We start from the raw sequence: 21,909 nt of genomic DNA on the forward strand, positions 1-21,909 counted from the left end.
TCTACTTTCTTCTTTTATTTTATAGGTGAACTTATCTCATTCACATTCATATTTTATAATGGCTAATTGTGAATTTTCATCCATCTTATCCTCTGATACTTGTTCTGCTTTCTGCCCTCAACTCTTTTTTTGTTAAGAAGGAAGTAGTGAAAGTGAAAGAACTTATTTTGAAGTGCTCAACACTAATGATATGAAATTGAAATGATCTTTTTCAACTCTTCTGTACATATTCTTTTAACCTTGCTCTGCTTCTAATCAATATTTTTTTTACTCTTTTGAGCAAGCATTTTTTTAAAGCATAAGGGATATGTTGTGTGTGTATATATATATGTATGTATATATATACAAATATATATACATACATATATATGCTTGCAGTGTGTGTATCTGCAAACATATTTTTATATACTGTTATAGGTAATTTACAGGTTGAAGACCGATTTAGGATAAGTAAGCAGATAGTCCAAGCTGAAAGCCTGGATGAGACTGAGAACATTCTAACTTAGAATGTTTGGAGAGGTTTGTCTATACTTGGCAGCAGTTCGCAGAGAGAAAGAGTTTGCCTGGGAGTGTGTAGAATTGGCATCTGAACAACTTAGCCTCTAAGCCTTTGGATAGATCTTGGGATCTCACAAAGAAGAGATTTGGCTTCAAGCAAGTTCTAGGTCGGTGATGGCAAACCTATGACACACATGTCACATGTGTAGCCATTTTCGATGACACATGGCCACATGTAGCTGCAAACGGAGAAGTATGGGGCTGCATGCTTTGGATGAAACATTTGCTGTAATGTACTGTAGACACTCTATGCACTATAGATGACAATTCTACCTATATTAATTTACCTATTTTGGCTTATTAAATACAGTTATATATTACAATTATACATTTTTGCTATTTAAACTATAAATATCGCAAAATTATGGTTTTTTTTTTCTCAAAGTGACACACCACCCAAGTTATGCTCAGTTTTTTGGTGAATTTTGACACACCAAGCTCAAAAGGTTGTCCAATACTGTCCTAGATTGAATGGGTGCATTTCTACTGTTGGTGGACAACAAGCAGGAAGTCCCTTTTACTCCCTAGTCCTATTTGGATTACTTGCCGTGTCAGAAGTGTTCCTGGATCCAAAATACATCTGGAGGTCATCATGGACGTGTTATGTGAGATTCCCAAAATCCCTTGTTTCACTCCAGCTCAGCCATTGCTGGCTGTCTGTTGGTTAGTGTAGGATAGCCAACCCAGAGTCAACATTCTTTTGGCAGTTAGTAACAGACCTGAGAAATTAGAAAATCCTCTTCCTCCTCCTATCCTATTCTTAGCAAACCATTAAACTAGACTTTTATAAAACTTCCTTGTTATTTTCTCCCCCAGCCATCAAGAACCCTGTTTAACTGTTTCCCTGGCTTTAGTGAACGTCAGTTTTTGTTTGTTTACCCCAGCTAAGATACATTGTGTTTCCTCTCCTTGTACATCTGGTGTTTCTCATTCATTCCCAACCTATTTCTCCATTTCTCTTGAGTTTCCATTGTTTATTACCCTTTCCCCCAAGGTGCTAATTGGATTTCTTTTTTCAACACACACACATACTATGATCAATATATCTTCTTCCTTTTGGAATCATTAATCCTCCTCCTTGAACTGGCTTCCCAGGAAGACTACATAAGGTTAAGATTTTCTCTATTTTAATTTTCTTTAGCTTAGTCGCTGGATATAAAATTTAAAGCTGGAAATTATCTTGGAGTTCACTTGATAGTTGAGAAAACTGAAGAGATAAAATTATTTGCCCAGGGTCAGACAATAGGCAAGAGAGTTAGTACTTGAACTCCAAGACATAGCTAGAAAATAGTACATATGAACAGGGCTGGATTTCAGTGTGTTAATAGACTGAAAGCTCAATATGCAATATTAGAGTGACATGCTAAAAAACCTAATCAGTCTTGGGCTTCATCAGGATGGGCAAATTGTCCAGAATTCAGGAGATAATAATAACAATAGTGAGGAGTAATATTCTTCTGGAAGATTTGCAAAAATATATATATACATATATATATACACACACACATCACCTCTGATCCTTATAATGAACCTTTGAGACAGTTGCTATAATTATTCCCATTTTAGAGATCAGGAAACTGAAACTGGGAGGATAGATGCCCCTTAAAAAGGTCACATAGGTAATACCATCTGAGGTAGGATTGAAATTCAGGTCCAGCAAGCATTCTATACCATCTAGCTACCTCACTGTTTTCAGTTGCCACATTTTCTGGAGAATATTGACAAGCTCATCAAATATTTGAAAGATGAAATAGGTTTGTTCTGTTCAGGCCCAGACTTCTAAATGAGAAAGGGTAGAAGATTAGAGGAACTAGTAAATCAATTAAGAAGCATTTATTTAGCTCTTACTGTGTACCAAGAACTATGCTAAGCACTGCAAATCCAAAGAAAGGTCAAAACAGCTCATACCCTGAAGGAACTCATATTCTAAGGGGGAGAAACAAAATGTATATAACCAGGTAAAGACAAGTTAACTAGAAAGTGAATAATAGATCATTTGAAAGGGGAAGCAGCAGCATCTGATGGACAGAGAACAGTTTCCTGCAAAAGATAGGGTGTGAACTGAATCTTGAAGGAAACCAGAGCCAATAAGAAGAGGTAAGTCTGGAAAGCATTCTAAGCTTGGGAGACAGTCAGTGAATGACACAAAAAAATATGTGAGAATAAGCAATTAGGCCAATATACCTGGATTACTCTGTGTGTGTGTGTGTGTGTGTGTGTGTGTGTGTGTGTGTGTGTGTGTTGGGGACAGGGGGGATAAAGTATAAGAAAACTGAAAAAGCAGCAAGGAGCCAGATTGTAAAGGATTTTCAAAATAAGAGCATTTTGTCTGGGAGATTATAAGAAACTACTGGAATTTATTGAGTAGGGGAGAAGAGGAGACATAAGTAGATCTATACTTGAAGAACAAGCTACCTTGACATGTAAATGTAGGATCAATAGGAAAGAGGAGAAACATTTGGCAGAGAAACCAATTTGAACGCTATTGTAATAGTTGGGATGAGAGATGATGAGAGCCTGAGCTATGATGGTGACTTTGTGAGTGGAGAGAAGGTGATATATTCAAGAAATATTTGATTTGGCAATGGATTAGATGTATAAGTAGGGTGAGAGTGAAGAGTAAAGGATAATGCTGAGGTTATAAGTCTAGTTGATTAGATGAATGACAGTACTCTGTGTGGTGATGGGGAATTTTGGAAGAGAAGAAGGCTTTGGGGGAAAAGATAGTTACATTTTTGAACATGTTGAATTTGAGATATTTACTGTATATCCAGTTCAAAATGTCCAAAAGGCAGTTGGTGATATAGGACTCTATATCGAGAGAAAGCCTAGCACTAGTTATACTTTTATGATAAAAATTCTCTGGAGAATATATTAATTTATAATTATTAGTAAAGGTGAGAGAGAGAGAGAGAGATCATATAATCACCTGGCTGTACCTAACTAAAAACCATTTCCACACTTCCCCAGCTGAAGCTCCAAGTGGGATGGCTGCATCAATTTAAGCAGATGGCTAAACAAATGGTCCAGACAAAGGAAAGAGAGGCAGCTGAATCTAGCAAGAGAGAGTCAGGGCTTCCTGTGTCCTTCCCTTATAAAGCCAATTTTTGCCACTTCTCCTGGGGCTCTCTGATTGGATAGGATTAACCTCAGTCCTGGTCTGAGTCTTGACTTCTAGACATGCCACTTGTTGCATGGGGACTTCCTCTAGCCCCTTCCATATGCCAGGATGCCATATCAGCATGCCAGGTAGCCCTGAAGACCTCTGGAGTCCTCCCACAGTACATGTGTGTTTCCACTCAAAGGGTAGGACTAATATCAACCAAGAATGAATTTTCAAATGGAATAAGGGGGTATAATTCATATTAAATTCACACAATATATAGATCTGGGAATCATCTGTTGTTATAATGATCCTGGTGTTAAGAGGAGCTGAAGCTGAGTGTGTGGGTGATACCTGAGTGTAACACTTAAGTTGTGATAGTGAAACACAAAGGACCCCACAGAAATAGTTGTTGTGAATCTGCTGAACCCAACTTCAGATATAACAGTGTCCCAGAATAGCCAGCCAAATGAAGAATCTGTGATTAGAATTGTACAACTACTTCTAACTGACTATTCTGGCCTAGATAGGATAACGCTAACTTGACTGTGAATTATATTTTACTCTAACTGATACTATTCTCCTTTCCCTCAAATGTCCCAAGGATATAATCACTAAGCCCTAAGATGAAGATGATATCAAATCTAGGTAAGTTTGAAAATTTAATGTTAACAGGCTTAGGCAGGAAGCAGGGTAATGATTGGGGAGGAGGGAAATAGGAAATCCTTAAAACTAAGCTATTGATGATAATGGTGGTATTTGAATTGATGATAGTCAGGCTTGTCAGTTGCCAGTTGCCAGTTGCTGGCTAGGCCAGACTGATTTCAACCTAAATCAGGTTTCTTTGTTATTTGTTGTTTCTTCTTGGTGATTAAATCAGGATCAGGTTATTCAATATAAGGGTAACACAGGATCTGGGACTGTGAAATTGGTTGGTGCAGGTTGCTGGTAATTCAAGTTGGCCTATGGTCTACCCTCGCCACAATCTCCCACTTCCCCAAAACCCAATCTTAGGCTAAGATCGATCTCTCAGTTCAAATCCTTCCTTATATACCTAAGTCTCAACTGTCCTGGCACATGCCACCTCCTGCCAGGCTCAGTTCATTCTATGTTCTAATCAGGTAACTGTCCATCATTTTGCTTTCCATATTGCTGTGCAAATTATCATTACACTATAGTAAGATGATAACAGAACCTTTGGAAACTAATGACATCACCAAGTGAAATAGTATAGAGGGAAAAGAGAAGAGAGTGTTGGACAGAACCATGAAGAATATCTACAGTTAATGAGCATGATATGAAGAACCAATAAAGGCGAGAGCAGCATCACAAAAATCTAGAGAGTGTCTAGGAAGAGAGGGTTCGTCAACAGGGTCAAATATTATGAAGTCAATAAGAATGAGGTTTGAGAAAAGGCCATAACATATGACAATTAAGAAATTCAGAGTAGGAAGTAGATGTTCTTAGTATAGATGAAGCAAGAAAGGAAGGAAGGAAGAGGGAAAGGGGGAGAAAGGGAGAAGAGAAGGAAGGTAAGAAGGAAAGGTAGAAAGGAAGTAGGAAGAGATGAAAGAAAGGAGTGAGAAGGAAGATGACAAGGAGAGAAAGGGATAGGAGAGAAGGAGGAGGAAATGAAGTCTTTCCCTCCTATATATAACTTATTTTTATATATATTAATTTGCATGTTGTTTCCTCCATTAGATTGTAAATTCCTTGAGGGCAGGGATTGTCTTTTGCCTTTCTTGTGTTCCCAAGAGCTCAGCACAATACCTGGCACATAATAAATACTTAATACATATGTATTGAGTGACTGACTGTCTGGAAGGAAACTAGCATTTATTAAATGCCTACTATGTTCTAGGCACTGAGCTAAGTTCTGGGGATATAAATATAAAGGAGCTGAAAATCAGGAGAAAGGATGAAGGTATCCAGTGTGGAGACATGATTTTGAAGTCTAGAAGGCAGGAATAGGGTTGGGAGAATGCAGGCAATCTGGCTTAGCCTCCTTCACAAAATAGGATGTCAACAAGGAATTCACCAGTGGGAGATTGGGAGGTAGGACTTGTAAAGGGGTATACCATGGTGAGCAGACCAAGGAGTGGTAAGGTGCTCTAAGCTAAGGAGGCTCTAAGCCTCCTCAATTATTCTCTCTTTTTCTCAATTTCTCCTTTTAATAATAATAATAATAGCTACCATTTAAATTTTCCAGGATTCAATGGATTTACAGCCAGATTCTACCAAACATTAAAAGAACAATGAATTCCAATACCATAAGCTATTTTTAAAAGCAGGCACAAAAGGATTCCAACCTTATAGCACTAAAAGATTTTCAAAGAGCTTTACATATGTTATCTCATTCTCACACACCAACTCTTTGATGATGGTGCCATTAACAGAAACAGGGAAGCTTTGAGAATGGATGGATGTGGGGAGAGATTTAATAAGCTCTATTTTGGACATATTTAGCTTGAGGTTTGGAAGAAGGGCTAGATATATTTGTTTGGCCCCAGAGGATAGACGCAAAAGAAATGAATAATTCTTTTCCCCTTTATTACTACTGATAAATATGGTCACATCTCCTCCATCTTTCAAAATCCTTCATTTAATGTTATTCCTTCAAGTTCTATTCCTAAATCTTGTCTTCCTTTACTAATCAACTCCTAGAAGGGGTCTTCATTCCTGTTATTCACATATCCTTACTCTCCATTTACTTTTTATTCCCTTGCATTCTGGTTTCCAACCTTATTTTTTTAACTACCATACTAAGCACTCCCTTCTCCTGAGAACTTTTTCCTTGGACCACTCCACAGTCTCCTTTGCTATATTGTTATCCTTTTTGTACCCATTAATGGGGACATCTCTAAAGACTCTATCCAGGACCTTCTCTTCTCCCTCTGCATTCTTATATTCTCTCATTCAGCCCTCCATTAGGGCTCTCCCTCTCTCCTGAATTCTATTCCTGCATTACCAGCTATTTGCTGGGCATCTCCTGCCTGGATATCCCACAGACATCTTATAATCACAGAATCTGGAAGTAGAAAGGAACCTCGGTGATCATCTAATCAAGAGTTCTTAACTTAGCATTTGTAAACTTATTTTTAAGAAATATGTTGATCAGGGCAGCTTGGTGTCTCAGTGGATAGAGTGCCTAAGAGTGTCTGAAGTACAGAGGACCTGGGTTTAAATCTGGCCTCAGATACTTCCTAGTTGTGTGACCATGGGGAAGTCACTTAACTCCTTTTCATCTAGTTGTTGCCCTTCTGTCAGAATTATCACTGGGACCAAAAGTAAGGGTTTTAAAAAATATTTTGCAATAATTGGTTCAGTTCCTTTATAATCCTACATATTCTATTTTATGTATTTTAAAACATTATTCTGAGAAGTGGTCCATAAATTTTATCAGAGAGGCCAAAAGGATCAATGACTCAAAAAAATTTAATAACTCCTGAATTTTAGTTCAATTTATTCCAGAAATGAATTCTCATTAAAACAAGCTTCACAATTGATTATCCAGCAGACTTCCAAAAAGGGGGAACCCACTACCTCTTCAGATGGGTATCTGTCACTTGTCAGCAGCCTTAGTTGTTAAGAAGATTTTCCTGATGTTATGCCTCAATTTACCTTTTTGCTTGTGGTTCTTCCCTCTCAGGCCAAAAAAACCCTCCAAATCTATGCTTTCTTTTAAAATTTCAAACTCAAGCCCAAAATAGAATTCATTATATCTCCCTCCATATACATTCCTCTTTCACACTCTCCTGTTCCTGTTAATGATACTCAATCAGCAACTTAATTCAATGTAATACAATTCAGCAAGTTTTATTTTTTTAAATTCTTACCTTCTGTTTTAAAATCTGAGTTTTGGTTCCAAGGCAGAAGAGCAGTAAGGAATATGCAATTGGTCTTAAGTGATTTGCACAAGGTCACACAGCTAGGAAGTTCCTGAGATCATATTTGAATCCAGGACCTCCTGTCTCCAGGCCTGACTCTCTACCCACTGAGCCATCTAGCTGTCCCATCAGCCAGCTTTTAAGCTGCATTATGTGCTCGCTAGGTTCTAGGTTACAAACACTATAGAAAAAAAACTGTCTCTGCCCATCCTTCTAGTCATCCAAGTTTTTAATCTTAGAGTCACTCTTATTCTTTCTTCTCCTTCATTCTTCATATCCAATCAATTGCTAAGCCTTGTAGAACATTGTCTATGTATGATATGTCTCATCCCCCTCCTTTTCTCTACTCACAGCTGTTAGACTATTATAATAGCTTTCTAATTGGTTGCCCAACCTATTTTCTCCCCTCTCCAATCCATTCTCCAAACAGCTGCCAAGTTAATATTCCTAAAACACAGATCTGGCCATCTCAAAAATCTTAATTGCTCCCTTCCCTCCCCACCAATTATTAGCATTTTTCACATTTGAGATTACTTTGTACATATCATATTCCTCAAATAGGATATAAGCAATTTGAATGCAGGGACTTGAATGTGGTGCTTTGTACATAGTAGTCATTAAAAAAACTATTGAATGTTTGAAGGAAAATTTTCCTTACAGAGAAAGTTTTCCAAAAGTAGAATGGGCTGTATTGATAAATCCCTTACCAGAGATATCACTCCTATTCCAGTAAGGGTTGGCCAATTGAAGCTCTGAGTTCCCTTTTTGTTCTGAGGTTCTGTGAACTACTATGTACACTTGAATATACATCAAGGACCTGTAATTTCATTGGTGCACAAATTGCAAACCCTCTTTGCTTTTAACATAGACGAATTGTTTTATGTGGAATAGTTCCTAGAGCCTATGAAGCTATTTCCCATCTGTTATCAATACAATTGATCGCAGGGGTTTCAGTCCAAGAAACCAATGGAACTTACTTTCTGGCTATGTGTATGACTGAGGGGCTTCTGCTGAGTGATGATGAAAAGTCATCTAGTTATCTAGAAGAACTGAAAACTGAACTGAAATTCGGTGGGTATACTTTCATCTCCCTTTTCCTTTGCTGCTGCAAGAGACTACTTGGAATAGTTAACTAGAGTCAAGTAGGGGAAGATTTTTCTCCTACCTGTCCATGGCAGCTGTGAGCATATGGCTTCCTCTATTGCTTGGTCATTATTCTTTCTTGATTTTAGGAAAATGAATACTTTGAGATGAAATAGTAAGATTTAGTAAGAAAGAGCTTATAAGATTAAGCAATCTAGAAGTCCTATTAGAAGGCCCATCAGGATAGGCAGCTAGGTGACTCAGAAAAGAGAGAGTGCTAGGCTTAAAATCAGGAGGACTTGGGTTCAAATCTGAAATCAGACACTTCCTAGCTGTGTGATCCTAGGCAAGTCATTTAACTCCAATTGCCTAGCCTTTACACTCTTCTGCCTTAGAAACAATATTTAATATTAATTTTAAGACAGAAGATAAGGATTTAAAAAAAAAGTTCCATCAGCAGTTCCAGAAGAAAGGGAGCAGTAGCTGTGCCCTTTAGAGCAGGAGTGGTCCATAATAGTGGACATGGCAGACAGATGTGGAAAGAGAAGCCACTGGAGAATGGTATCAGCATTAGGGAGCATGACCTATATCATGGCAGAGAGAAGTATTGACTTGGACTCTAGAAAGACCCTGATCTTTGGGGAGAGCTAGACTTAAGGGGAACTTTAAGAGGGATCCACAAAAGGGGAAAAGAACTTTTAAGGCCAGGAGTAGCACTTATCCTTTTGCTACATTTTGCCTCTCTCTCTGTCTGTCTCTGTCTCTGTCTCTGTCTCTGTCTCTGTCTCTGTCTCTGTCTCTGTCTCTCCTATGGACTTTAAGTTTGAACCCATTCTTCCTATCATCTTTGATATTGGTAGGAGACTGTAACCCTCAGGCTTTGGAGGTTATTACCAATTATTCTTCCTGTATTTGTACTTTTTAAAAAAGCTAATGGTATCCACTGTGTGATAGTAAAGAGGGAACACAGCAGTGGGGGCTCATGATTAACAGTCCTACAAACCCATTCTCTCAGGTTTGCAGCTAGAACTCTTTATTTTTTTTTTTAACCCTTAACTTCTTTGTATTGGCTTCTAAGTGGAAGGTTGGTAAGGGTGGGCAATGGGGGTCAAGTGTCTTGCCCAGGGTCACACAGCTGGGAAGTGTCTGAGGCCGGATTTAGAACTCTTTAAATGGTCAGCTGTGGTGTGGGAAAGCAATTTGGGAAGTTCAAGTTCTGGTTAGGGGAGTAAAGCTAGAGAGTTTTGTGTCATAAATGTATATAGACTTGGGGAGTGCAAGTGCTAAGGTGGAATTTGAATGCATGTCCTGGCCTGCAAGCTCAGTAGCGTTCTGTCCACTAAATGAGGATGAGCCTTCTTGGGCAGTCTGAAATGAATGAGTGGGGGGAAGGTCGGACGGATAACATTTATTTCCTATTTACTCCATGCCAAGAACCGCCCTTGAGGAAATCCACTCATACAGGGGAGGGGCCTACAGGTGTTTTCCTAGAGATGAAGACCCCGCCCATCCAGAAGGAACGCATAATTGATTTGATAATTGCTCCCAGGTTTGGAGGTATAGATATAACCCCACACGCTGGGCCAGGAGCCGAGGGGGTCCGGGGTCTACCAAACAAAGGATCTAGGATGGCCCGGCTAGGGTACACGTGCTCTCCCGCCGCTCCACGGTAAGGGGTGGGGTCAGTGCGAGGTCAGGGTCACCTGGGGGGAAGAGAGGCGGAGCCCCTGGCCACGTGATCCGAACTGGGCGCCGCCGCCCCGCTGCAGCTGCCGCCGCTGTAGTCGGGCTGGCCAGCTGGCAGAGCGCTCCTCTCCGCGGCCCCACCCCCTCCCGCTGCTGTGACGCCATCTTCTGGCGCTGGGGGCAGGATGCAGTGACGCCATCTCCAAGCGCCAGGCTGGGGGCGCTGGGCGCTGGGTGTGGGGCGGCTCCGGGGCCGGGGATGGCGGCGGCAGCGGCTCCTCAGGCCACGGCCCTGACACCAGCGGGAGGAGCCGAGAAAGCGCCGTGAGATGGGCCGGTGAGTCTGGCCGCAGCCCCGCGGGCTCTGCTCCAGCCCAGGCCGGGGCTTGGGGTTGGGGGGGGGCCGGCTCCGGCTGCCCCTGGGCGGGAGGCGCCCCCCCTCGCTGACCCCTCGGCCCCTCCGCCCCGCCCTGTGACCCCCAAACGAGGAAGCGGGCGCCAGACCTTTAGGTTCCTCTTGTGTCTTTCCCTCCTCCGGAAATTTTAACCCATCCCCCCCATCGTCTCTGAACCTGGGGCCCCGCTGAAGGGCCCTTGGGGTGCAGCAGGCTTCCGACTCCGGGACCCCGGCCCGGCCTCCGACAGGGAACGCCGGCGGCTGAGTACCGGCAGTGCTGCTCGGGAGACCGGGACCCAGCTCTTCCCTTTGGGGTGAGCAGGCCCCCCCCCCGGGCTGTTCTCCCCTTCACCTCCGCTCGCATCTGGAGCTGCTTCTTCCAGAGCGACACCCCAATCAGGCTGTTCAGTAAAGCACTTATTTTCGATTCCGATCAATGATCCATCCGTATCGGAGGGAGTCAGATAAGTCACTCTGACCTGGTGCTTTGACTTGGCTCCTGCTGTTGTTCAGCACATCCTGTCGCATCCTTCATCCTTGCAATATTCCGCACTTTGCTCAGCACTCAGGGTCAAAAAGGTGGGTGGAGTGAGTTTTCTTGGATGCTTCCAAGCCTGAGGGGTATGGATAGACCCCGTGTGACACAGAAGCTGGGACTATAAGTGAACACAGAATTGTTGAATGAGCCAGAACGAACAGCTTTTCTGTTGCTGGGACTAAAGAATAGAAAGGGCATTCAGGACTGTGTCCAATAAGAAATTCATATTTTGTGACCAGGAATTTGCATTGCCTTTTTATCCTCTTAGCCCTTAAGAATTCTGTCTTACTGGAGATCTTGGGTTCAAATGTGCCCTTAGACACTTCCTAGCTGTGTGATTCTGGGCAAGTCACTTAACTAGTAAGGCTAGTCCTTACTGCTTCTTCTGCCTTGGAACTGTATTGATTTTAAGACAGAATCAAAGAGTTTAAATAAAACAACAACAAAAGTTCTGTCTTATAGCCTTCTGTATGTTGCTTCTTGATTTGAGTAATGGTACAAGCCTTCAGTTTTTAGGACAGTTTGGACTAAAGATGACACCTCTTTTGGATTTCTTCCACTCATAGTTTTGGATGTACGGAAAGGTAGTGCTATTAGTCAGCAGCTTCTGGTAGTATCAAGCCTCTTTTCCTTCTGCATTTGGCATCTGTGACCTGTTCAGATTGGTGTGTTTATACTCTAATGGGTGTGTGCTTCTAGGCTTTCTCCAGTTAGTAGATTGTAAATTCCTTGAGGATTGGCACTGTGTTTTGTTTCTTTAGCACTTGATATTGTGTTTTGTATAGAGCTGGCATTTAGTAAATGATATTGGCTGACTGGTTGGTGTCCAATTTTTTTGGGGGGGGGGTTTGGAAATCTTAATAAAGCTTCCTCTTGAGTGACTTGACTCCCTCTTGACCTCCTTTCCTGTCCCAGAAATATTAATAGTTCTTTTCCCTAGTTCCTCTCTTATTTAAATGATCTCCATGCCTTAGCTTTCAACATCTCAGGGCAAAGGTGAAGTCCATGAAATTGATCTTTCTTGTCTTTTTAATTGTCATAGAGAAGCTTTTCTATTTATTCCTGGATCCATCTGGGTATTTGTGCTGGATACAAATTTAAACTGTGAGAGGACAGTAAAAGGTCTGAGCAGAAGGAATCAAGAAGGTGATTAAATTAGGTTCCTGATTTGTTTTAGGAGTAAATCTCACTCTTAAGTCACATAAGATTAAAAAATGACTTTTTAAAAAAACTGATTGTGCTGCTGTACTGTCTAATTGCTGTACTTGCTCTCGAATTTAAGACTAAGAAAGCAAAGACCTTTCAGAATTCACTTTTTCTGTCTCTCCTATTACCTGATCTCCGATGGCTCTTGGAAGATACAGAAATAAAAGTGTCCTATTCATTCTTTTCTCCTATCCTGTTTCCTTTTTCCAGACTACCAAGCCAGTCGGGAGGAGACTGCTTCATATTACAATTACCCAGAAGCATTGCTGGAAGCTCAGGTAATAAAAAAATGGGCATCTTTTTGGATTGCTTGCAGAATAACATCTGGGGTATAAGAATGGGGAAACTGAAGAGAACCTAATACTATAGGAGAACTCCTCATCCATCAAGAAGATATCCTGAAGGCTGAAGATTAATTGGAAGGAATAGGTAGCAAATTTAATAAGTTGGGCTTCTAGGCCAAAAGGATTCCATTTGATGATGGCCAGAAAAATGCTTGCGAAAGGTGATTAAGGAAAAAAGGGAAAAGAGAAAGCTTTTTTTTTTTTTAGAGAACTACACTGTCCAATGAAATGAGAATGGGCCTGTGATTCTAAAGGGGGACTACTATTTTAGGAAGTGAACTTACAAAAACATATTTGAAAGTTCCAAGGAAAAGGAATCATTGACAACATCATGAAGAAAAAGGAAAGGGAAAAGAATCAAGAAAACAGGTACTGACCAAGAATTGAGGGGGGAGGTCGTCAAATGGAAGGGAGAAATTGCTCTTACCTGAGGTAACTAGGGAGTCTTTTATCCCAGAGGGCAGATTGGGCCACCTTTTGAGAATGAAGAGCATCAAATATAAGTTATATATGGAACCAGTTACTGAATATGGGGGCTTGAGTTACTCTGAGTCATAATGGGGAATGACAGTTTTTTAGAACCAAGTTGATGGCATTTGAAAGTTAACTTGGGTACTTTTTGGATGGGGGAAAAATCAACAGTGAGAGAAGTAGGCTGGAAGACCTAGGGAGTAGTGACAGTGAGGTGAGTGATACAAGACAAGAGAGTTTAGCAAGGCTGGGGGTGGGGATAGGTGAAGTCATAAACCAAATAAGAGAAGGGAGAGGATGTGAGGATGAGATCATACAATTGAGAGAGGGAGATGACACATTAGTCTATGATAGCAGATAGGAGAGAAATTTAAGGAAAGAGCATCATCCATAAAGATTTGGTTGTTTGAATCCCCAATGAAGGGGAATCTGAGAACTGTGAACAGTCATCATCAAAGATGTGACTAAAGAAACTGTCCTGCAGATTATTTATGTATCAATTAATTCTTTTCCTCTTAGCTCTTTTATGCTTTGTGGTTTTCTGTATGTCCTGGCTAGGCCAGTGGGGGTAGTCTCTCTTGGCATTTATCTGTCCCTTTGTCATGTTTCCTTGCCATGCTCAGATCTTGCTCTTTGTTCCCTTTATCTGAGTTTTCTCCTCTAGCAGACTTCTCTGGGCACAAGCCTTACTACTTTCTTCTGCTTGGTGAACCAATCCATTGTTTGCATGTGGAGCCCACCCCCAGGTTATTTCTCTGTGCCTTTGATTTGTTCCCCAGCAGATGTGAGTGCCCCAGTCAACAGTGGAAGGGGGTACAAGGAAATCACAGAGAAGTCTGTTCTGATGTCCCCAGAAGCAAGCCGACCCCCTCCGGGCTCTGGGAATACTACAAAGCAATATGAAACCTGTTCATGAGAGGAGTCAGGAATGCCTTCCACCAAAGAAACGAGACCTCCCTGTGACCAGCGAGGATATGGGGAGGACCACCAGCTGCTCAACCAACCACACACCCTCTAGTGATTCCTCTGATTGGTGTCGGGGGGTAGTGGTGACTGGGCAGGCACAGGCAGGAGTAAGACAGAGTGTTGGTAGTGATGGAGTGGAGGCCATTACTGGTCTGACAGTGGACCAATATGGTATGCTGTACAAGGTGGCCATGCCACCAGCCACATTTTCCTCCACCGGCCTCCATCCTGTGGTGAACATGAGCCCCCTGCCCTCTGCCTTCAATGTAGCATCGTCACTGATTCAGCATCCAGGAATCCACTATCCCCCCATCCATTATGCTCAGCTTCCCCCAACTTCTCTGCAGTTTATTGGATCTCCTTACACTATGCCCTATGCTATGCCTCCCAATTTTCTCCCTAGTCCTCTGCTCTCACCTTCTGCCAACCTCACAACCTCTCATGTTCCTCACTTTGTGCCATATGCCTCACTCTTGGCAGAAGGGGCTACTCCTCCCCCCCAGACCACATCTCCAGTCCATTCTTTCAACAAAGTCCCTCCTGCCACTTCTCCACCAAGTCAACTGCAGCATCACTCAGGCACTCAGCCAGTGGACCTCACCCCAGGCCGAGTGCCTATTTACTATCAGATGTCTCGGCTTCCCACTGGGTATACGACACATGAAATCCCTTCAACAAGGGCAAGCCCAGATGCTACCCCTGTACTGCATGAGGTCCAGTCTGTTCCAGATGTAACTGCTTCCAATGGAGGACAGAGACAAATGGAACGGTGCCTGGTAAGACGAGAAAGTGAAGCCATGGACCCCTCCAGCAACAAGGATAACAGCCAGGGACTAGGACCAGTAGTAGAATGTGTGATGGATGGACAGTTGTTTTCAGGTTCTCAGACCCCACGGATGGAGGTGGCACTGCCGGCACATCGAGGGACTCCAGATACTGACCTAGAAGTACAGAGAGTGGTGGGAACTTTAGTGACTCAGGACTATCGAGTGGTGGCAACTCAGAGGAAAGATGAGCCCAGCCCCCTTAATCTATCTCATCACGTTCCTGATCATCAGGGGGAAGTGAGAGGGCTGGTTAGAAATCCAGTAGAAATGACAGAGAAAAGCCAGGCCCATGGGCTCTATACCCAGTCTTCCCAAGAGCTGGCAAAACATAGACCTTTGCCCAAAGCAATGGTGATAGCCAATGGCAATTTAGTGCCCATTGGTACTGAGCAGGGCCTGCTGTCCATGGGATCAGAAATACTGGTGACATCGAGTGTGGATATGCAGGTTCGAGCCACTTTCCCAAATAAGGAGCCAACCCCTCCACCCAGCAGCACCTCCTCTCACTTGCCCTCTCACTTCATGAAAGGTGCCATCATCCAGTTGGCCACAGGAGAGCTGAAGCGGGTTGAGGATCTACAGACCCAAGACTTTGTTCGCAGTGCTGAGGTGAGTGGGGGCCTGAAGATTGACTCTAGCACCGTGGTTGACATTCAGGAGAGCCAGTGGCCTGGCTTTGTAATGCTGCATTTTGTGGTCGGGGAGCAACAGAGCAAAGTAAGCATTGATGTGCCCCCTGAACACCCTTTCTTTGTGTATGGCCAGGGCTGGTCCTCCTGTAGCCCTGGGCGGACAGCACAGCTCTTCTCTCTTCCTTGCCACCGGCTACAGGTAGGAGATGTTTGTATCTCCATCAGTTTACAGAGCTTGAACAATAACTCGGTTTCTCAGGCTGGCTTCCCATCCCCAGACCAGTTGGGTCCCTCCCAAGAGAGGCCTGAGAGGACAGTCTTGGGATCCAGAGAGCCATCTGACAAAGACAGGAAGAGCCAGCCTTCAGGAGAAGGGGCACCGGCCCAGAGCTCCCACACAATGGAGCCCTCCCAGCCTGAGCCTGGTGCTCAGTCTTGCTGGCCAGCACCGGGCTTCCAAAGATACAGTGTACAGGGGGAGGAAGCACGGGCCACTCTGCTCCGCCCCTCTTTCATTCCACAGGAGGTGAAACTCTCCATTGAAGGGCGTTCAAATGCAGGAAAATGAACTCTTTCCCCCATACCAGGACAGGAGTTTTAGTCCAGAGTGAAGTCTCACCGTGAGCAGGTGGAGAATTTGCACACGCTGAGTAGTTAATCCACTCTCTTAGCCATGGGAATTTGGGGAGGAAGGATATCCTCATGCCATAGGGTGTCTAATGTTCAGTAGCCCTTGGCATCCTTCTGGGATAGCTCCAGGAAATGCTTAGGTTGGGAAGTGAGGGTGGGGAGAAGGGGGAGGTGCCAGCTTAGACCTAGGAGGGAAGAACAACGAGGGATAAGGAGCATCCCAAGCACTGGAACCTCCCCATGCTCCTTTCCCCTTGCCCAGCCCCTGCATTTGAGTGGTCCAAGCATCAGGAGCAGGGGGCAGAGGGCGAGCCACAAAGTAAGAGCCAAAAACTATGATCCACACACAGCTTAGAGTAGCAGCAGTTAAACTGTCTGGAGTTTTTTCTTTTCTCTTTTGGGGGTGGGGGAAGGGGAGATCCCCCTCTTTGGAATAAGGGGCTCCCACCTCAGAGCCCTTCATTTGAGAGATGTGCACTTTAAAGGGTAATTTTGTTACAGATGGTCATCTTTGGGTTTGTGGGCAAGGAACACAGTCTCCTCTACAGGCTTGTATTTAGGCCTCAGCGCCTTCTTCCCTCCATCCGTTTTTACTCTCTTGTCATAAAGCATACAGCGATTTTCAGGGCTAGAGAACTTTGAGCACCTCTAGAATAAAAAATGAAGGGACTGCTAAGAACCCAGACTGTGGCTGAGAGCTGGCAGCTGGAGGACTTTGGAGCAAAAAGCTTGTCTGGACATAGATGGAGCTTATGGGAATGCATGTGTCTCATCTGAGTCCAACCTGCTTAGATCATTTGTGACTAGCTTAAAGTCATCTGAATTCCTAAATCAATCATGGAGAATCTTTGAAAAATTAGCATACCATTACTTTCCATAGACACCTGCACTCTTTCCCCTTTCTCTGCCAATGTGCCCAAGTGCCTGCACTTTCCCATCTTTCTCCTATCCTCACCCACAGAGTTTTTCCATTTGGACTTCTTCCTAAGACTCTGTTGACCTTACCAATCTTCTGTAAAACCTCTGCCCCTGCTAAGCCCACTGATTTTCCAAGGACTCTAGGTTTCCCCCTTGGACTGTCATACTTTTTTCTTCATTTCCAGAATCTGCTGGGAATCCTTAGGCATCATGTTTGCTCTCTTTCTGCTGTTGCACAACCAAATTGGGATTAAGACAGATACTATATACCCCAGACCAGTGCTGATGGCTTGAGGGCTGGAATTGCCAGGACTCATTAACATCCATTATGTCTCCACTGTATCATCTGATCTTCAGGCTTCTTCTTGCCATTCTTCACACTAATTATGAGGAAGGGCTTTAAGGTTGAGGGATGATCCACATATTCTGATACCTAATGGTCCTCTGGCTTCTGAGTTGTGGCACTTTCCTTTCTCAGGATAGTATTTCTTTTAATCCAGGTATTCTTGCTTGGCATCCTCCTATTTTTGAAGCCCCAAGGTGTTTTACCCACAACTTTTAGCCACAGCCAGGCCTATGGGATTCTGGAATTTTGAGAGGCAGGCTCTTCCATGAGCCACTGGAAGGTGGATGAGTTTATTTTAGTTTATTCAAGGTAACTCAGGGCAGCATCACCTAATTCTGCTTTAGCTTCTCCCTGGTTATATAGATTCTGGCTCTGACCAGGAGGTAGCATGTGTTTTGTGGAAATGTTTGACTCAGGAGCAAGAGTCCATGAACCCCCAAGGGCTGACCTCAGCTTTTTCTCTCAGTAATATTAGGCAAGTTCTGGGACCCCTCTGTCTCACTTTCTCCCCAGATACCCAATGGGGATGAATATTACCTACCTCCTGGGGGATGTTCTGAAAATGACCAGCCAGAGAGTACACAGTAGAACAGAGTGACTGAAACTTGGCTTGTTTGATGCTAGTCTTATATTCTGATTTTGCTTTTTAATCATAGCTCTTATCACTTTTGTAAAGCCCCATCTAAAGGGACCGTACCCCAATTCCTTGAGTTGCCAGCTCTAAAAAGAACCAAAAGCTAACTCTGTATGGTGAACAGTGAATCTTGGTACTGCATTTGAGATCTCTCCCTGTCTCTTTTCTATCTCCCATTCTTCCCAAGTACTCCTTTTCCTACCTTGTTTCCTCAAGTTGGGGCCTGGAGGTGGTCTAACAAATTCTCTCTGATCACTAAACCTTGTGAGAAGACTTCCTCCCTTGCCACCTCCCTCCCCCCCATTTTCTGGTTATTCTGAGTACATGGCTTCTGGGGAATAATGTTTGCACAGGTTTCTCTGCAGTGGCTTTATTGGGAAACTGATTAGTACAGTACCGTGCAAACAGGAGGTGCTTAAGAAGTAATCACTGGTCATCAGCTGCAGCTCCCTCCATCAAGTGAGGCTGGAAACAAAGGCTGCCCCTCCCTTCGGACTGCAGGCTCCCAGAGTGGCTTATATATGGTTTATTCAATAGCTCCTTTTCCTTCCTTCAAGAGAAGGGGCCCTTTCTTGTGCACCTTCAGCTAGATATGCCCTCCCCTCCTCTGCCTTACTCTCTCTACTCCTGGGTGAAGCAATGTTTCGCGACTCTACCCCCCCCCGCCCCCCCAGGTTAGCTGTATAGCACCTAGCACAGTGCCATGCACATACTGTGTATTACTTGATTTTGATGAGCTGGTCAAATGTCTTGGAGAAGAATGGTGTCTGGAGCCCTTTGAGGCGCTTTATTCTGTCGACCCGAGTCTGAGCTGCTGGCCATCTTCTGTACTGGTTGCTGTGGTGGAGCTGTGCTTCCTCTGACTGCAGCATTGGAGTAAGAGAACTTGGGTTGCAGGAATCAAAAGGAACGGGAATTTTCAAAGGAAAGAGATTACTCATGAGATTTAGAATGGACAGAAGAAAGAATGAGGACCAGAGGCTCCAAGTTAATATGTAAAAGAATCTCAGAGCTTGGTGATAGAAAGGGGTGGGGGTAAGGGGTTAGGGTTCCAAGTGCTGCTGTGATGGATGGCACTCTCACCTTCACTGTGTAGAGAAGCTGTTATTAGTTTGTGAGGAGAGCACAACTGTCCCTAGCTTTGGATCCCCAGTGTTCCTCTCTGAGACCTCGGGGCTGAGAGCTGCCTAGCCTGTTCCAAAGCATAAGAGGCACCAAGTGGACTTAAACAGTGTTGTTGCCATGCTCCTGACTCCACTTGGTCATGGTGCCACAGAGTGCTGCCCAAAGGGCCTGACTACTGCTAAATTACTGCTTTGCTGCTTTCTCCCCAGGCCTTTCTGTCCCTTGGCCAAATATTTAAACTCAGGCTATAGAGGAAACAGTAGTGCCCTCTCTTTGCCTATGTTATGCCAAGGTCATTTTGACAGAGTGCTCCATTTTGTGTAAAACAGGAATGGTAGAGTAAATTCAGGATGAGCAAATTCAAAAGAAGTGGCTCAGGCACTTGTCATCAGATCCGTAGCTCCAATCATCTCTTCCCTGTTTGCCTTTAGGAGAAACAAATTGGTTGTGTGTGCAAATATGTTCTGTTTTATTGACTTCTTAACTTTTCTGATATTTTTAGTGACCTGATTTTGAAGGTAATAAAGGGGAGTCAGAAGTTAAGGCCTGCATCCCCCAAAGGCCTCTCTCCTACCAGACCCTTAGAGCCAGCCTAGTGGTGGGAGAAGGCTGAACCACTCAAGTCTTCAAAGGCATTTTGGTTACGTTTTTTACCAACATGAAGACTTTGAGGGTAGCAGAAACCCTTCAGGATGTTCAGAGCGCAGGATGCTATGGCCTAACCTTGCTAGAAAGCAGGCATATTGAGAAGAGTTGGGAGATCATGTTGGAGTTGAAGGATGGAATAAGTTTATTCACTGGCCCTGTGAGGCCATTGGAGAAAAGACTACAAAGTTAACTGACCTTGGACAGCATTGAAGGATTTGAGTTAAAAATGGAAAAAATGGCAAGAGCGAGGGCCAAAGTTTTAGGGAGATTTCCTGGTGCCCCCCCCTCACCCCCAGGGGAGTGCCAACTCACACTGAAGCTGCAATACTTTCCAGATGAGAAAAACTGTAGTTAACAAACACTACAACTGAGGGCTGAACCCTGCTCAGATTGGATGGTGATGAGAAGCCCACTGGGACTTGGTGGGGAGACCGGCACCCCTCCGATCCCTGGGGATTGGGCAGGCCTCTCTCCTTATGCAATAATCAAATGAGCATATGGGTCTGTTGCTGACAGCTGCTCCTGAGTCGCCTCAGAATCGGTCTGTGAGCATAGCCTGCAGGGAGCCGGGGCTCTCCTCACTTGCAGTACCTGCAACAGGAGGGAATGAGGGTGCAGTTTGCCCTGCTGAGCTTCCCTAGCAGGAGCAGTTGTAATTAATGCACTTTTCACACTAAGGTTTTTTTGTTTTTTCTCCCCTTAAACCTAGATTTCTCCCTGGTAGATAGAAAACTCCAAGTCCATGGAATCCCAAAGCCGTGTCACCTGCAACCCCCAGCAGTGACACTGGCCTCATGTTGGGTCCCTGCCTGCAGCTTGTATGGCAGAGGCCCTTGTGCCTTTACTCAGTGTCAAACCCACAAGCATTTGCATCTTTCTGGCTATTGTAGGGACTGAAATTTCTTCAGTGGGAGCTGACTGGGTGGTTCTGGAACTACCTAAAGGACAGGGAGTTTGCAGTGAGGTGGAGGCAGTGGGTTGTTAGTGAGTGGACCCTCGGCTTCCTTGACAAACACCCTGTGTTTGCGGAGAATGTGTATTATGTTGGGGAGAGGATCACGGCCCACCTGGAGTATTATCACAAGCCTGGGCCCAGCTTCTTTCCCAGTCACACAGGGGTCTGTAGAGCCAAACCAGTGGACATCCCAGCTGCAAAGGGAGCACTTCTCCACTTGTACAGCACCTTACGGGGGTGGGGGTGAGGGTGAGGGGGACGGAGAGATGGGACAGAGAAGGGAAGAAAAGGATGTCATCCAGGACGGGGAGAAGGCCATACCTGGAGAGGACCGGGTAGATCTGTTTTAGGTAGGAGTTCCCTGTAGATAAATTACCGATCCCTCAACTATAATCCCCATTATGTAATGGCTGAATTAACATGTAACCAACTGCATTGTATCTAAAGCCTTAGAACTAGTCAGGTGCTCCCCCCACCCAATACTGTTTCTTATCCTCTAATCCTACCTGATCTTTAACAAAGCATTAATAATTCTAAGGATAATCTATTTTGTTGTGCTTTTTGTAACTGTTTTAAATAAATCAATTTGTACTGTATATTTGTACCTTTTGTGAGATCCTTTTTGCTGTTTTACCATTTTAAGTCTCTGTACTTGGCTACACAGATTGTATTTTTATTGTTAATGCTCTTCTTATGGATACCTGCATTTAACTTGTGGACTATGTAAACACAGTATATATCAATATCTCTATATCTCTATATAAACTAATAGCTTTTCCTTTGGTGTTGGCGCCTTCTTCCTGTCTTAGCCCCAGGTTGTGGGGGGCACCATCTGGTCTGCAGCTTCCCAGATCCCCAAGCAGAGCTCTGGCATCTGTGTTGGCTGCTGCCGAGTTCATATGACCCCATGCTTTGGTTCTAGCCCTCGATAACAGAGTAGGAACTATGGGGCCCA

At 43.8% G+C, this 21,909-nt stretch overlaps 1 protein-coding gene across 4 annotated transcripts; it reads left to right on the forward strand.

The window, feature by feature from the left end:
* Positions 1–10,551: 10,551 nt before the first annotated feature.
* Positions 10,552–16,266, forward strand: ATXN1L (ataxin 1 like). Of its 4 annotated transcripts, none has more exons than XM_044660494.1 (4): positions 10,552–10,654; positions 12,669–12,736; positions 13,010–13,171; positions 14,056–16,266. In XM_044660494.1, exon 4 carries the CDS (start codon positions 14,173–14,175, stop codon positions 16,264–16,266), a length of 2,094 nt encoding a protein of 697 aa, XP_044516429.1. In that variant the 5' UTR covers positions 10,552–10,654; positions 12,669–12,736; positions 13,010–13,171; positions 14,056–14,172. The 4 variants fall into 4 exon arrangements, with proteins under 4 accessions (XP_044516429.1, XP_044516430.1, XP_044516428.1 ...); XM_044660495.1 differs by having other exon boundaries at positions 13,074–13,171; XM_044660493.1 differs by lacking the exons at positions 10,552–10,654; positions 12,669–12,736 and having other exon boundaries at positions 12,743–13,171; positions 14,053–16,266.
* The last annotated feature ends 5,643 nt before the right edge of the window (positions 16,267–21,909 follow it).

This window comes from Gracilinanus agilis, chromosome 2, assembly GCF_016433145.1.
Source record: "Gracilinanus agilis isolate LMUSP501 chromosome 2, AgileGrace, whole genome shotgun sequence".
Classification (NCBI taxonomy): domain Eukaryota; kingdom Metazoa; phylum Chordata; class Mammalia; order Didelphimorphia; family Didelphidae; genus Gracilinanus; species Gracilinanus agilis.